At 43.9% G+C, this 17,936-nt stretch overlaps 1 protein-coding gene across 2 annotated transcripts in view; it reads left to right on the plus strand.

The window, feature by feature from the left end:
* The window catches only part of ADRA1A (adrenoceptor alpha 1A), a 124,939-nt gene extending 120,898 nt beyond the window's left edge, over positions 1 to 4,041 (plus strand). Inside the window, exon 3 of one of the 2 annotated variants that reach the window (XM_014532752.1) lies at positions 1,535 to 4,041. Coding sequence is in view for 1 of the 2 variants with exons in the window: in XM_005885495.2 (XP_005885557.1) it covers positions 1,535 to 1,567 (33 nt within the window). In the remaining variant the exon portion in view is untranslated. The remainder of the gene's footprint in view (positions 1 to 1,534) is intronic. The other variant, XM_005885495.2, reaches the window with a different exon arrangement.
* The last annotated feature ends 13,895 nt before the right edge of the window (positions 4,042 to 17,936 follow it).

Consider the following 17,936-nt stretch of genomic DNA (forward strand, 5'->3'; position numbering starts at 1 on the left):
TAACATCTGTAAGTTGTTAAGGGAGAAGTTGAGCCTTTGGCGTATCTAGTCTTGGAGTTCACCTGTACTGGTCACCTGGCCTGCTGAACCCTTGTCCTGACCTTAACCAGCTCCACCCAGGGCCAATCAGCAGAAGGGAACTTGAAAGATCTTGTAAGTGGTGATGTGGGAAGAGCAGTGGCCTAGAAGCCACATGGCCCGGGCCTCATTTCAGCTCCATCTTTGTGCCTAACTAAGTGACCCGGACAAGTCACTTGACCTCTGTTGGCCCCACTTTTCTCGCCTTTGAAATATAGTAGGCAAATGTAATGGAGTTAAACATATGTAATCATAGTAGACCCCAATCTGCATTATAAGCCAAACATTATTCTAAATCAATGACCTTTAAGGTATCTTAAAGCACTGAAAACTCCACATACAGGAACGACAGAATAAGTCTGTTTTCTTTGTTCATTCGCCTAGTTCAGGTTGATAAATTTCCAAAAGTTGGTCAAGACACAAATTACTCTTTCATTAGAGAGGAAATACTAAATGGACGTTGTGCCATTGCTTGGATGCTATCATTCCTAAATTTAGGGTGCTAGGCACCAAATTTCAATTCTCAGTTATTCCTTCGTTCCCTTCCCCCCACTATGCTATTTTCTTTGGGTGGGAAATATCTCTGCCTGGACATTTGTTTTAATTTTTAAAAATCAGACTCACTGTGATACTTTGAAGCTTTCCACCGAGCTCTCTCTCTCTCTCTCTCTCTCTCTCAGATAGCCCAGAACAAGGGCACCTAGGGCTGGTGGTGTTTGTAATCTTTCTTGCCTTGACTACGCACTTGGCATAGGAAGTATTTTGTTATCATGGTTGTTCTATAAAAGACTCTGCATAGAATGCTGTCATAAAGATGTGTGTGTGTCTGTAGAAAGAGAAGTAATTCTGACCATTGGAAAACACTAGAGTATCTGAAACAAAGCTTAGGTCTAAAATCATCTCAGGAAGTAGGGCTGAGGTATGCTGGGCCTGGGTAACTGTAGAAGTCAGTGTTTACAAGATAAAACAGCAAATTCCTAGTCACGACCCATAGGCAGTTTTAATTTTAGCTGGAATTGAAACCCACGTCATGAGAGCACCCGCTTTCAGTCTCAGCTCTAGTTTCAAGTGCTGTCAGTGAGAGCCCCAACATTTCGGTGGATCCCTTGAAATGATCTCCAGGACTCTCTGGGCAGGTGGCTTGACAGGAAAGTCCATTGTGTGAGCTCAGCCCACCAGGACTCAGTCTGCCTTAGGCTGTCAGCCATACTCAAAGGCCTTGTTTGGCAGGGACCTGTCAAATGATCTCTCGTGACTCAGAATCTCATACTTATTTCAAATGGAGGGGAAAAGTTACTTTCAGGGATGAGGTTCTTGGCCCAACTCTGCTTTGTATAAACACAGCCTATGTCTATTTCAGTCTTCTGGGTTTTGAGAAGCAACTGCTGAGTTGTGGCAAAGGGTGAACCGGTTGGTGTTGACCCAAATTAAAACGAAGAGTTTTCCTTTCTTGCAGCGCTGGAAGAAGGGAGACAGCATCATCGCCTAGGGAACAGAATGTGACTGGCCTGGAAAACAGGGAAATGAGTGTGGGCTTCGATTTACAAAGAACCAGCTCTACCAAAGTCTAAACTTGTAGAAATGGAGACGTTGTGTCTGGAGTAAGAATTTTTACTCTACAGAAGAATAACATTTGGGTCATGTTGATGCATGATGCTGTGTATGTGAAAACCATTGATGTAATTCATTACAGGTCATTCTGCCTTGATTTTGAAGGGACAGACAACCATTACATGCAGCCTGGTGTATGCCCACGGGGTGCTGTCCTTACCACCCAGCAAGGAGGGTGTCCAGCCCAGCCCCTTTCCTGCTACCCACTGTCAGGAGCCTGTATGTCCACGTGGATGTACTTGTTTATCAAGCATTCATCTAAGACACAAATCTAACATATTACTATTGTCAATGCTGGGACAACAGTGATTTAAGGAGTAACTGTGAATACAAATTTTTTGAGAGTCAGCTCCCCCCTATTGTGTCCCTCAAATTCTAGCATATTCACAGAAGTAAAAAAACAAACAAACAAACAAAAAAACCATGCTGCAAAACAAAATCACCTTCTGCCAAGGGAAGCTGCCATAACACACAGAGGGTCTTTCACTCATTTATCCATCTGTGTTATCAGTAAGGGCTCCAGGCACAGGTCCCGAGAGTGGAGGACAATGATGGACACATGTTCTTCATGACCAAGGCTCCTGTGGTCTGTGGAGAGCGCAGGCAAATCAATACTTATAGCAGAGAGTGGTAAGTGTTGTCCCGTGGGAGTTTGGTGGAAGGCACCCACCAGCCTTGGAGTTAGCCTTCCCAAAAATAGTGACCTCTGAGTCGGATCCTGGAGGACAGAATGGAGTGGGACAGAAGGAGCTGCTCCAATCAAGGAAGGAGTGAACCTCAGGCATGTGCTAGTTTTGCCACCTCCTCCATTCTGTTGGGGCACGCGGAAGTCAGTCTTGCTTAAATGGATGGCCACTTGGCTTTGCAAACCTCATCCCTCAAGTTCCCTTCAGACCAACCACACCTGCTTTCCTCCTCACTCTTTTGTTTTGTTTTGTTCTTTTCCAATGAAGAATCAAGGACGAGCCAATAAATGATGAGTCCAGGGGTTTTTCTGACAAAGCTCCCATGTTCAGCTTGGCTGAACACAGAAAAGTTTATTTCTTTCTCATCATGCAAAAAACATTTGCTTCAACAAAAAATGGCTCACTCATAAGAACAAACAAATGTTTTGGAAGTCTTAATACGCAAATTTTATGTGCTACTATTTAACGTTTTTAAAAATTGAGAAATTGTTTTTTAGTGAGAAAACATTGTGCAGTAAGCTTTAAGAGAAAGAGTATTTTCCCTACAAAAAATCTAGAAAGTAATTGTATCATTCCAGTACCCCAAAGGCTGGCTGGCTCGTCGTCCATCGCTGAAGGGTCAGTATCTTTGCTGTCAGAGCGAAGGGTGCCTATCACAGCTCCAATGCAGCAGAGGTGGTGGGAGAAACGGAAACAAAAGTGAGGGCCTTGGAGTTGCTCCTTTACAATCAACTAGCAGTTAGGAAGGATGTGGCTTTCTGGGGCTAATAAAAACAAATTTGGAGGCTTGTTTTGTCTTTGAAATTAAAACTGTATTTTAGTAAATGCAGTTGATGCCATTTAAACATAAACCCTGTGCCATTTCCTGGCTTACTGCAGCTTTTCTGTTCTCTCACCATTAGATCTGTTCAAAATAGGAACGTGGCATTTCCATGTTTCCAGAAAAGCCAATGTGAGCTGACTGGCCACATTTGCTGTTATGGTTTTCCTAGAACCCTTATGATTGTTGTGACAAATAAGATCCTTGTAACGTACAATTTCTAACTATACCGTGTTTGTGATCTATGCCCTCCTCCAGGTTTTGGTATTTGGTCAATTGAGTTGATCTTACCCCGTTCCTTCCATGTTACAGAGTTTAACTGTATCATGCTGAGAGTTTGGTGTGTGCTCTATGCTGAAAGAAGAATATTCTCCTGAGTCAGATAAATATGTTCATGTGAGAGAATTGCTATACTTGAATTTGCTGCAGCATTTTGTATTGACGCATATATATGACACCCAGGCTGACTCAATGGCTTCTAAAGCATTTAATGTCTCTTAAATGGACTCAATATCCTTGGAATGTGCTGTTTAAATATTTCTGAATTTTCTACATGCCATTTTTACAGGTCCATTTGTTTATGATGTGATGTGGTAAAGAATCAATCACTTTCGTTGTGTGTGTGTCTGAAGAAAATAAATGTATATATTACTAAGAAGAAGAATAAATTATTGAAAAATATACTTGATGGATCATGCAGCCCACTGTTGAAAAGGAATTTATTTTATTTCTTTAATAAAGTGATTGTTCAAATTATAAGCATTTATATTGTCCTTCTAAATATGGATGCCATAATATTTAAGTGTTGTTCAATCTTGATGTATGTTCAACATTGATATATGTTCAACATTGATGTATGATCTCTAATAAAATATTTTAAACCTCTTTCTTTAAACACATATTGCCCAGTTCTTTAACCACAATCTATTGTTACTATGTCTGTTGAAAGTGGAGTGCCAGTTGGTGTCTTTAGCCAGCTAAATGGGGTAGGTTGTACATAAGATATTCAAGTTGGCAGCATTCAGGGTTCAGGTAGGAGCCAAAATACAACTGCATTTAGAGTCAAGGAAAGGTGATAATGAAACTCAGACATACAAAAATTTTGAATGTGTTCAAGGCTGAATGTCACCCAAAACCAAAGCAATAGGTTAGGTAAACTAGTGGTCAGAGAAGGCCATGGGCAACACAGTTCAAAGGGAGTTTTACTGTGGAGATTCTAGTCTGACCATGATCTCAGAGCCTGGAAACCCCAGCACCACCCCTTTAGCCCCATTCCCTCAATGGGACTCCTTGGCAGTGTGTTGTCATCATTGGGGACAAGACCACTAGAGTCAAATTGTCACAGGTTCCAAATTCTCTCAACCATTCACCACCTAGATGATTTCAACACAGAGATTCCATACTCCTAAAGCTTAGTTCTTTCTTCTCAAAAATAGGGACAATTACTGTATGTCAGTGAGAGGGCTGTGGAGATAATAAAATGAAACAATGCTGCAGCAAATTCAAAGTGTTTAGAAAAGTGCCTGATATCTAGTTAGCACTCAGCAATTACAGGTTGTTCATTTTCTTATTGATCTTGCTGGTTTGGTTGTGGCTGTCATTTTAGCTACCCCTAAAGATAACATTACTTTTCTGGTGATGAAGAATCATTATTTTTTTACCCAAAGCCCTTAGCATCTAAGTCAAGTAATAGCATCACATCTATACTGATTTGGGTTTTGCCAAATGATGTCATGTCTTGTGGGTGCTCAGCTGGTCATAATCCAGGCTCAGTTAGCGTGACTGTAGCCTCACTCCATGGATCCCCACAAAAGGTGGGGAGTGGCAGGCAGATGGAGGGTGGGAGGGAATCCTAAGATACACAGAAGTTTGCAATTGTCCAGCCTTTGTTTTCATGGAGCTTGAAAGTGGTAAAACTAATTTTTAGACTAATATCATTGGTTTATCCAATGACTTCTCTTTTTAATGTATCTTTTGCTTCAGGTAATAGACTTTGGAAGAGAAAGTGGAGATATTGTTAATGTTAACACTCATTGGTTCCTATGAAGGTAAAAAAAATTATTTAAACTATGGCCATAATAATGTTAGGGCCACATCTCTGCTGTGCATTCTACTGTGACTAATGCTGTGGAAAGCCCTGTTCTAACGGGTTCAAATGCATCACCTCATTTAATGTTCATCATCCTGTAAGGAAGTGCTAGGAATCAAATTAGGGTGCATTTGGCTGGAAGCAACAGAATACCCATTTAAAAGTGGCTCACATTGTCTTATGTGACACAATTTGTAACGCTATCCTATATAATAAAAGGCTAATATGCAAATAGACCAAATGGTGGAACAACCAGAAAAACTAGCCACTATGACATGCACTGACCACCAAGGGGCATGTGCGGAACATGGCAGGCGTCAGCTGTGGCGGGATGGCGGAGCAGGTGAGTGGGGCGCCAGACCAAGGTCACTGTCATTGGGGCGAACCTCTCGTGGTTACTGAAAATTCTTTGTGCCAGAGCCACTGCTCACACTCACTGCTGGTGCCCAGTGCCAGTCCCAATCACTTGGCGCCATCAGCGGGTGTGAGCAGCGGCTGCTGGCCCTGATCGTCCTTAAGGGCTTCTCCCCCTCCCCTTGCTCCTGAGGGGCGATTGGGGCAGCAGCCACTGCTCACACCCACTGATGGCACCTGCTGCTGGTGCCGACCCCAATTGCTCTGCACCATCAGCGGGTGTGAGCGGGGCCAGTGCTGTCAGCACGTAGGAGCTATGGCGGCGGGAGCGGGACTGCCAGCAGACAGGGGACTTGGAGCCGCAGCAGGAGGGGCCGGGCAGGGGAGCGGAGGATGGGCTAAGACCCGCCCCTGTGCCTACTGCAGCCTCGTGGCCCACAGTTCCTTTCAAGGTACACAAATTCATGCACTGGGCCCCTAGTTATCAATAATTTTGCATGAAAACATTTATTTTTGAAAATGCTCTGCAATCAAACTACCTGGGTTTGAATCCTATTCTATGAGGTGTCAGTAAATGTTTAGCAGCCAGCTCTCCAGAAAACAAAAACAAAAAAAAACAACACATAAATAAGCAGAAAAAAACACAGAATTTGCAAATTTGTCAATTCCTGAGGTGTAAATTCTCTTACAATAACACATATCAAGCTACCAACTTGACATCATTGAACATGTGTTGGGGAGAGATGTACACAATCATGTCTCTGGATCCTGTACGAGCCAACATCAGCACCCCACTCCTGCCACTTAGTAGTATGTGGCCTAAGCCTACCTGTATGTTAATTTCCTTATCTGTAAAATGAGATAATAGTTACACCTTCTTCATTGGAATAATTCATGTAAAGAAGTCCTGTGCTTCATTCAATCAGTAGCAATGGATGCTAGTTATCATTGTTATTGTTAGTTATTGCTAATATAGGCACAACGCAGAAACCATCTCAGAATAGAAAAGTGTTCATCCTTACTCAATTTCTAGAACAACTCTTCTAATTGTGATCCTTCTTCAGACATTACACAGCATGACTCCTCATCCCCACCCACAATGAGTTTGTTCGTCTCTGTTTCAGACTCCAAAGTTTTTCAGAAAATTCTGTTTCTTTGTATTTTTGCTTTAAATGAAGTACTTAATGATTTTATGAACCAGTTTTCTCAAAGAACCTTTTAATGCCAAATTATTCTGCCAGCCTACTATTTTCTCTCCTGTTTATAAATGCAAATGCCTCCAGCAGAACTTATGAAAAATAATTATTCTGTTGTGTAGGTGGACAGAAAAACCACTACCCCCATACTCACTCCTCACTTTATTCTTATGTTCTAATCCATACCCTCCTTTCAAAGATAATATAAGCATATATTAAACTAAATAAATAAAAGTGCCTCAGTATCTGGGGTTGGGTTGAGTTTTGGGGTCCTGAGTGGCACCACACCCACCCTGCAGTTCTCTTCTGTGGGAACACTATGTGTAGAAAGATAAGAGCCAATGGGAAGAAAATACAATGTTTATTAATTCCCAGAATAGCTCTATTCCACTCCAGGTTTCTTACACCCACTTAATTGATTCTAAAATGTCCAGGTTTGAGGAGTAAGGCACTGGTAGGAAAGCTGACATTGAAGCATAAGTACGGCCACATGTGCTTCTGGAATGGGGTGAGGTATGGGTGGGCAAGAATGAAATCCTGCCCACTGAGGATGCAAGGCCTGAGAACCACCAGCAAGAATAGACAGTTCTCGGTTTTGCTGGTAGGAGGCAGGGGATGGGTCGTAAGGACAAAGGACGACAGTGAAACAAGGGCAGTTTCTTCTCTGTGGGCAAAAGCACAAGGATAGAAGCAGACATTCTTCCCACCCTCCCCACATATACCATATGTGGGTATAAGTTAGAAATTAATAATTCCATCCATGCTATCACAAATTACAAGATTGTGTTCTTTTCATGGCCGAGTAATATCCCATTATACCACAGCTTTTTTATCCATTCGTCTATTGATGGACACTTGGTTTGCTTCCATATCTTGGCTATCATAAATAATGTTGCAATGAACATGGGGGTGCATATATTCTTTCAAATTAGTGTTTTGGGTTTTTTCAGATATATAGTGAAATAAGCCAGACATAGAAAAACAAATACATGTGATATCACTTATATGAGGAATCTAAAGAAAAAAATTAATGAACAAACAAAATAGAAATGGACTTATAGACACAGAGAACAAACTGGTGGATGATAGAGGGAAAGAGTGTTGGGAGGTAGGATGAAAAAGTGAAGGATTCAAGAAGTACTAATTGGTAGTTACAAAATGTGCATGGGTTGTAAGGTAAAGCATAGGGAATATAGTCAACAATATTTTAATAACTATCTATGGTGCCAGGTGAGCCCTTGAATTATCTGAGGGAATACATTGTAAAGTATACGAATGGCTATCTGCTGTGTTGTACACCTGAAACTAACTAATGTTGAATGCAAGCTATAATGAAAAAATAAAATAGTAAAATGTTTAAAAGTAATAGTTCTGCCAACCTCTAGGCCTACTCCCCAAAGGAGAGTTTACCATTTTCTAGTAAATTCATTAATTCAGCACATATCTATTGAACACCTGTTATATGTCAGGCATCATCTCACAATACATCAATGAACAGAGCATGGTAAAAAAAAAATAGACTTGACTTAGGAAGCCTTCATTCTAAAGCATCTTCCAGAAATGCATATGCAAATATATGGATCCTTGAAATCCTATATAATAAAAGGCAAATATGCAAATAGACCAAATGGTGGAACAACTGAACAACTGGTCACTATGACGTGTGCTGACTACCAGGGGGCGTGTACGGAACATGGCAGGCGTTGGCCATGGCAGGATGGTGGAGCAGGTGAGTTGGGGCACCAGACCAAGGTGGGGCACCAGTTGCTTTCATAAGGACGAGCCTCTGGTGGTTACTGAAAATTCTTTGCTCCCACATGCCTTGGTCCCGCCTGGTGCTTGCACCTGCTGCCCGGTACCAGTCCCGATCATTTGGTGCCATCAGCAGGTGCAAGCAGTGGCTGCCAGCACTGACCGCCCCTGAGGGCTTCTCCACATCCCCCTGCTCCTGAGGGCACTGACCGCCCCTGAGGGCTTCTCCACATCTCCCTGCTCCTGAGGGGTGATTGGGGCCAGCAGCCACCGCTCGCAACTGCTGATGACACTGGCTCTGCTTGCACGCGCTGCTGGCTCCAGCCCCAATCTCTCTGCACTGTCAGTGGGTACGAGCGGGGCCAGTGCCATCAGTGCATGGGAGCGGCAGCAGCGGGAGCGGGGCTGCGGCAGACAGGGGACTGGGGGCAGTGGTGGGAGGAGCCAGGCTGGGGTGCGGAGGATGGACCAAGACCCACATCTGTGCCTACTGCAGCCTCATGGCCCACAGTTCCTTTCACGGTGCACGAATTCGTGCACTGGGCCCCTAGTACAGTGATGGCGAACCTATGACACGCATGTCAGAGGTGACACGCGAACTCATTGTTTTACTATGTTGCAAATATCAAAAAAATTTCTATATGTGACACGGCACCAGACTTAAGTTAGGGTTTTTCAAAATGCTGACACGCCGAGCTCAAAAGGTTCTCCATCACTGCCCTAGTATCTTTATAAAAGTAGAATGAGCCAGATATTCTGATTGGTTACATTAGATTCATTTTTATAACTCAGTAATTGAGCAATTGGTCAACCCCTGATTATCATAGAACTCTGAGGTTTTGCCTTAACTTATACCTCTCAAAGTTAATAAAGCAAAGCCCAGTCTCCTGCCCTCTGGGAAGTTATAGTTTGATATAATGAGTGCCACCAAAAGACTCTGAGAGCTTATTTTGGAGCTTACAGCATTTTTAAGAGCCATAAACTTATTTCAACAGTATTTTCACTGCTTAAAATATTTTGGGAATTCTTCGGAGAGTGTCTTTGGAGTCAATTTATGTGTGGTAGCTCCCCTTAAAATTCCTGTGTTATTTACTTATCACCACAAATAGGACTAGTCTAGACCAGGAAAGGTCTTTCTCAGACACAAAAGGTGAGCCTTGAAGCTGAGGGGACAGCTTCACAGGTCCCCTCTGTTTGACTCGGGACGGCTGCTGCCAATGCCTTGACCAGACTGCTCTGCCATCCTATTGGCCAAATACAAGCCAGGAGGGTTGAACTACTATAAAAAGTCATTCTGAGTAAATTCAGTGGAAAGAATTAGGTCAATGGTTTTCAAACTGTCTTTTTTTAGTGCAATCTTTTCTTTAGATGGAATCTTACACAGAAGCCCTCTATGCAGAATAAAGGAAAGCAGAAGGTCCTGGAATAATGTAGGAGTTGGTAAAACTTCAACCACTCAGGCACCCCACCAGACACACACTTTCCCTGGTGACCCCCGAGGAATGGCTACAGGACCTTTGGGACCCCCTGGAGCAAGGTCTAAGCACCACTAAACTACACACTCTTCGGGGGCAGTGGGTAGCTTACCTTCCCACAGACCTGGCACATAGCGGTCTGTCAATAAAGAAAGGCTCCTGTGAGAGGGAGGGAACCAGATGGTAAAAGGCGGTTGGAGGTGGGGTATTTCCCCAAAGAGCTCAATATCTAAAGAAGCCTAATAGAGGGTCTATTACCAAATATAATTACCAAACTGGGGCTCGTATCTGCAACAATGGTTCGCTGGAGGCTGAAATCCAGAGCAAGCCAAGTGACACAGACAGTGAGTACTCTCTCTCCCTCTGAATGAAGTGAGTAAGGGATAGGCCCATGGTCTGGCTGAATGGTGTGATGATAACTGACAGCAGAGAATTTCCATTTTGATCCCTTATTCTCCAGCACAGAGAATCAACCATTTTAAAACTAGAAAAGCCATGCACATAAATTTAAGCAGAAATTCATGGGAATTATAGCCCAGGCAGGGGAGTGGTGAGGAGCAGTGGCTCAGGAGCGGTGGCAGTGGTGGGGGCACCTGGGGAAGAGCAGAAGCTGGGAGGGGCCCAGTTCCCACCTTCCACCTTCCCTGAGCAAGTTCTGAATAAATGGGTAAGTATGTCTAAAGAGCTGTAGTTAGTTAACACTGGTTTACTACTTACTGGAGGTAGGTATTATTCTAAATGTTCCACATATATCAACTCCTCTACTGCTCTATCATTTCTGCCTTTTATAGAAGAGAAACTGAGGGTTGAGGGGTTTGAAAAAATCACATACCAGTTGGCGACAGAGGTAGAATTTGAACCCAGTTATTCTGATTCCAGAGTCCAGTCTCTTAAGCAGTATGCCACGATGCCTCTGGAAATCTGACTATCAGTTTTATTGCTGATAAAGCTTCAAGTTGGAGGATACAGCTTCTATCTCTGGGCAAATGAGCTTTGTGAGGGGCAGTGCTGGCCAGGGCACATTAATGGGGTGCTGCCCAGGAATTACCTGCCTGTAAGAGCAGGACAACAGTGCTGCCGCCTGGGCCAGCTCACCCCCAGAAGGATCAACCCCAGCTGAGTCGGCCCAGTTTGTTGTTTCCAACTTTTTCAACAGATTAAACTACTCCATGGGATGATGGAAGGAAAGACGGGGAATGAGGAAGAGTTGCTCCCTCCAACAGGGATCACACAGGAAGCTCAGACAGGTCAGGGAAGCAAGGGGCCCCAAAGTCCAGGAGGAAGAAAATTCAGGACAGTTCCAAGACCCAGTGATAAAGCGAAGTAAAGATGGGGGAGGAAGAGCTGCTCCCTCCAACAGGGATCACACAGGAAGCTCAGACAGGTCAGGGAAGCAAGGGGCCCCAAAGTCTAGGAGGAAGAAAATTCAGGACAGTTCCAAGACCCAGTGATAAAGCGAAGTGGAGGGATTGACTTCCTACAAACGGTCCAAAACCAGGACTATCCCGGGCAAAGAGTCTGCAACTACAAAATGCATTACGTGACTCCAAACATCTTCATGTGACAGGCACTTGGTACATTGCCCAGCCTGCTCTTGACAGCCAGCTTTAATGGTATGTTCCTTTCGCAGATGAGAAAACTGAGGCAGAGCAGGATTGGGCACCTGCTCCCAGTTTCCCAGCTGATGAATGCCAGAGTCACATTTTCTCTGCCACTGATAAACCTCGATTTTGGCAAAGAAGAGAGAAAATTGCTGCAATGTGAAACATTCCAATGCTACCCTAAATTAGAACATTGCTTTTAAAATTCTCCTCTACGTATAATGAAGCTTTTAATAAAATGTTTAATGTGGCTTCTCTACAAAAGCATATTTGCAACCCACAATTGACAATATTCTCTCTCATCCCCAAAATAGGACATGTGCTTTTCAAAACAAGAGAGGATATTTAGATGTGGGACATCTCTGGACACACAGTTGCTTAGCATCGTCAGTTTAACGCTCTCGTACACTCACATTAAGCAGCCCCTAAACTAATTTCACAATCCCATGAGTGCACTGATACAATGTGATTTCCTGACTTTCTGATAAGGAAACCAATGAGAGACCCAGCACCAACAAAATGTGGACACCAGCATAAAGGCCCTGAAAATTATTATGTCTTTTGCAGCCACTTCCAGTTGGCACAGGAGGGGGGCTCCAGGGGGGGAGGGGGGTGTGCTAAAAAATTAATACTTTTTCTCCCAACTTCTAAGTTCTTCTATGCTGAGCTAATAATCAAATTTTCATAGACAGATTAACAGGAAAACAATCAAGTTTTAATATATGTGCATGGGGAATTCTCATAGGCCTGAAAATTCCAAAGACAGTGAGGCAACATTGGGTATATAAGACATTTTGGATAAAGGAGAAAAATTGGGGAGGACAAGGTTTTAGATTTCAGAAGTGAGAATGGGTGATTTACAGGTAGAAGAGCAGAACACATGTGGCAGGAAAATTCTTGCTAGACAACTCAGAAATAATGGGGCTCGAGGAGGCTATTTAACAGGCCCCTGCCTGAAGCCTTCCTATTGACCATCTTAATTCAAATTAGGCTAAGACAGCTTCCTAAATTCTCCTTCCTGAAGCGCCCTCCTCTGTTGGAATGTCTTGGGCAGGAAAGGGGGCAGGGTCAAAGGTTCTTTCTTTTTTAAAAAAAATCTATATATTTTTATTGTTGACAGTATTGCAGATGTCTCTCATTTTCCCCTCCCTTTGTCCCCCTTCACTCAGTCCCTGCCCCACCCCAGGCCTTCACCACAATATTGTCTGTGTGCATGGGTTATGCATATATGTATATATGTTCTTTAGTTAATCTCTTCCCGTCCCCCCCCCCACCCCTCTCCCCTCTGAGATCTGTCAGTCTGTTCCATGCATTCATGCCTCTGGACCTATTTTGTTCTTCACTTTATTTTGTTCATTAGATTCCACATTCTTGTTTTGTAATAAACAGCTTAAAATCAATATTCCAAGAGGCACCTTCAGGGTGGCAAAACTTTGATTCCTTCATAGCCTTGCAGCTGGAAGTATCCTATAGGACTCAGATCTTGACATTTTCCAGGAAGTAAATATTGCTTCCAGAAAATTCTCCTCCTAGAACTCTCATCTCAGGAACACTATTTCTTGTAAAATAGCACAGTTGGCTGGTAATTGGAGAGTTGCTGATTTAATCATTGCTTGCAACCCACATGAAGGGCGGGAAAGTCCTGTCACGTTATGATAAATATTTAGGGTGGAGAGGAGAAACCCTTCTCTCCAGGCTCAGTGTTCTGTGGACACTAGGGAATTAGGTGTGAGGAGAATTCACATCCAAATTTAGAAGCGACACCTTCAAGTTGTGCCTGCAGCTATAAAGCTAGAGGAGAAAATACTAGAGAAGGCAGGAAAGACAAGATTCTCCTCTCTCAGGGACAAGGTCCCTGTGCACTGCTTTGGACTGCAGTCATCAGAGAAGTAATCAATAGAAAGTAAAAAAAAATAATTACACAATTGCCAAGCATCACTTTCCCGCTCAGGGTTAAAAGCTGTGTAGGCAGGCAGTAGAGTTCTCAGCCTTGACCTTCAGAGGACACAAAACTGATTCTTAATAGCCACAAAGTTTTATGTTGTATGTTTGTAGCTGAGTTCCTTAACCAAGACCCATTGTTAGATATTTAGGTTATTTCCAATTTTTGCCTATTATCAAACACTTCTTAAACAATCTTATGGCTAAACTAGAGGCCCGGTGCATGAAAATTCATGCACTGGAGGGGTCCCTCAGCCTGGCCTAACCCCCTCACAGTCGGGGAGCCCTCAGGTCAGGGGAAGGCGATGCCCCATCACATCTCTGCTGCTGCCACTGCTGGCAGCACAAGCCTCAGCCAGCCCTGGTTACCTGAGCCTCAGGCAGCCCTGGGAGGCTGGCCACGCCATCTGAGGCTTGCCTGTGCCACATGCCTGCTGCCCCGGCAGGGCTGAGGGAACTGGGCACTGCCATCTTTTGGCTGTGGGCACCGCCATCTTTGAGGGTGGGGCAGTCAATTAGCATATTCCCTCCCTATTGGCTGTGGGCACCACCATCTTTGCAACGGCGTGAGGGTCAATTAGCACTCCCTCTTTATTAGATAGGATCTTTACACATGTCCCACTTACTTAAGCTAATAAATGGAAGTGAAGTAAAATTTCTGGTTGCAAACATATGCTTATTTTTAAGTTTTGATACAGGTGACCAAGTTGCTCTCCAGAAAAGTGTGTCAGTTCTGCCTTTCTGGCAGTATTTGAAAGCAGATGACCCCTGCTCTCACACCACTCACTTGAACATTATTGTTCTAGCTCACTCCTTTTTAATCTGTCAGACCAAAATGGCATCTTGTCATGTAAGTGTACATGATTCCTGTGTAAGTAAAACATTATTTCATAAATTTATTGACAATCTGTATGTCTTTATTCCTTTGTCTCCTTCTCCACTGTACTGTTTATCTTTTCTTATTAAATTGTAAGAACTCTTTGAATACTAAGAAATTCAACTCTTTATTACATACTAGAGGCCCAGTGCATGAAATTTGTGCCCTCGGGGCGGGGGGGGGCGGGCCCTCAGCCCGGCCTGCGCCCTCTCGCAGTCCAGGAGCCCTCAGGGGATGTCTGACTGATGCTTAGGCCCACTCCCTACTAAGCCAGCAGTCAGACATCCTTAGTGCTGCCTGCTGCGGAGGCGGGAGAGGCTCCTGCCACCACTGCTGAGCTCGCCAGCCATGAGCCCGGCTTCTGGCTGAGCGGCGTTCCCCCTGTGGGAATGCACTGACCACCAAAGGGCAGCTCCTGTGCTGAGTGTCTGCCCCCTGGTGGTCGATGCGTGTCATAGTAACCGGTTGTTCCACTGTTTGGTCAATTTGCATATTAGCTTTTTATTATATAGGATGATATAGATGTTTTCTGTTTTGCTTATCTTTAAACTTTGTTTATATTGTTTTTGTGTAATGTGCTTCTATTTTGCCTTACTTTTAAAATTTTTTAAGCAATCAAATCTGTTAATATTTTCCTCTACGATTTCTGATTTTGATTATGTTTAGAGAGACCTTTGCCTTCACATGATTTTTAACTGCATTTTCTTCTTGTTCTTTTAAGTATTTATGGGTTTTTTTTACTCTTTCTTTCAATTTAGAATTTATTTTGGTTTATGATGCAAGGTCAGGCTCTGAATTTATTTTTTTGTAAATAGTTATCTAATTATTCTAACAACTTCCAGCATCTGACTTTCAATTCTTGCACTGCTTCTGTAAACGCCCTGGAAGAGAGATGGATGCTCAGTGCCCCTGAACCTTGATAGATGCATCTCTTCTATTACGCCCACAAATCTTCTCATTTGATTGAGCCCAATGTCACAGTAAATAGCAAATCAAGAAGCCACGGCATTTATTTTCCATATCCAATTATACTCAGTTGACTCATCACCAAACTCAACAGATGAACTATTTCATTGTGCTCCAGATATTTAAAATGTCTCATCACCATGTAAAAGTTTTACATGTAAGCTTACGTTTTCATCAACCTGAAAAAAGATTTTCAACCTTTTTTCATCTCATGGCACACATAAACTAATTGCTAAAATTCTGCAGCACACCAAAAACAACATTGTTTTCCTATCTGACAAAAAAAAAGTAGGCATAATTTTGATTCATTCACACAGGACAGCTATTGTGTTGGCTTTCTTATTTGCCCATCTAAGGGAAAGGAGGTCAGTGTCCCTGACTAAACAGTCAGGTGCTGCATCTTTTAAAAATTCTTGCAGCACACTGGTTGGAATTGCTGCTCCATCCCCATAGCCCTACAGAATAAATCTTCCTGTATGCCTCTAATATAAGTTATAAGGTATGATTCAAAACAGGCCCATGTCCGCCTTCTACTCATCCAGTGCCTGACCTTGAGCCTGCTCCTCAGCGGCCAGACCAGCTGCCCTTCAGAACCTCCAAAATGGGAGGAGACCAAACCTAGCCACCCACGACTCACACTTTCCCAAAGCTCCGTATTTCCTTCCAGCCTCAGAATTAGAAACACAGAAGCAATTTGAGAACCAGATGTGACTCCTTGCAGCAGCTTCCAAACAAGCACTCCTTCCTTTATTTGCTTGGATATCCCACACAGAGTGGAGACTACACGTTTCTAGCTCATGCCGTGTGGAGCATCATTGGCACTTGGTGTTTCTCAGAGGAATACATGGAGAGAAGAAAGAGGAAGAGTATTCGGGGCTGCTCTTTTTCCAGGCTACCTGCAAATCTAAAAGACTATTGCTGGGAACTAAAACTCATTTGGGAGCCCTGGACAGTGTTGCTAAGTGGTTAGAGCATCAGCCCTCATACTGAAGGATCTTGGGTTCCATTCCAGTCAAGGGTTATGTGTTTGCTCCCCGCCCCAGGTTCGGGCACCTGTAGGAGGCAACCAGTTGATGTAGTTTTCTCACATTGATGTTTCTCTCTCCCCCACTTCATTCCTTCCTTCCACTCTCTCTGAAGAAGCAAGGAAAAAAATATCCTCAGGTGAGGATTAACAGAAAAAAAATCCTATATAATAAGAGAGGAATATGCTAATTAGCCAGGACACCCTCACAGGTAACATCGGCAGGAGCAGGTGGGTGTGGTTGCATGCCACCTGAGGCCGGGCACATGAGGCTGCATCAAATAAAATAAATGCGTTCACATGCCCGAAGACAACAGGGTTCAAGGAGGAAGGGCTCCAGTTTCGTTTTCTCACACCCAGCTAGGAGGCCTCCCTGGGGCAGCTCTCCCCTCCGAGCCCTGAGCAGGCGGGTGCTCCGCTCAGGTCCCGGAGCCCCGAAGGGAGGCGGAGTGAAGTGCTTTCCCTCCCGGGCTGCTCTTCCTGGGAGTCTGGTGTGGAATGCGCTCTCCCTGGGAACCCGGCAATCCGCCTCCTGGGGCAACTGCACAGCAGCCAGGCCTGGCTAGCCGCGGAGAGGGCGACCTACCGGAGGCCACACAGCTGCCATAGTTGAAGTTGCCCTCGATGGAGAAGCAGGGGTAGCGGGGATCAGAGTTGGCCATGTCAGCAATGGAACCCCAGCTCCCTGCCAAATGACTAGAGCACACGGACCTCAACGGTCCTCGGTCATTTCCTGAGCAGCAGTCAGCCCGGACTGGGGATCAAACCCAAAACCTAAGTAGGTGCCCTGACAGAATGGAACCCAAACCTTTGCTGTGGCAGAGGAGCTCCGACCCACAGCAGGGGCCAGGGCAGCCAGAGGGGTTTTGTTTAGGGGCCCTGACAGGCAGCGTGCAGTGCAGTGGGTTAGAACTTCCACCTGACACAGCAAGGTTGCGGGTTGGTCAGGGCACAGACAAGAAGCAACCAAAGAGAGCATAATAAGTGGAACAACACACTGGTGTTTCTCTCGCTACCTTCCTCTCTCTAAAATAATCAATCAATAAAAATTAAAATAAATAATAAACCCTCTGGCTGGATAGAGTGTTGGCCTGTGGACTGAGGGGTCCCGGGTTCTATTCCAGTCAAGGGCATGTACCTTGGTTGCTGGCAAATTCCCAGTGGGGGGTGTGCAGAAGGCAGCTGATCGATGCTTCTCCTTCATCGATGTTTCTAACTCTCTATCCCTCTCCCTTCCTTTCTATAAAAAATCAATAAAATATATATTTAAAAATAACATAAAAATAAACCCTCTGGCTTGCAGAGTTTCTAAAACAGTTAGAAAGTGAAATCCCGTCCCTTCCCGTTCATTCAACAAATACTTCATGCTCTTTCAATAATCACACTGAGAGTGGGTGTTTGTTTGTTTGTTTTGGTCAATCCTCACCTGAGGAAATTTTTGCATTGATTTTTTTTTTTTTTTTTTT

Source organism: Myotis brandtii, unplaced genomic scaffold, assembly GCF_000412655.1.
Source record: "Myotis brandtii unplaced genomic scaffold, ASM41265v1 scaffold908, whole genome shotgun sequence".
In the NCBI taxonomy this organism is placed as follows: domain Eukaryota; kingdom Metazoa; phylum Chordata; class Mammalia; order Chiroptera; family Vespertilionidae; genus Myotis; species Myotis brandtii.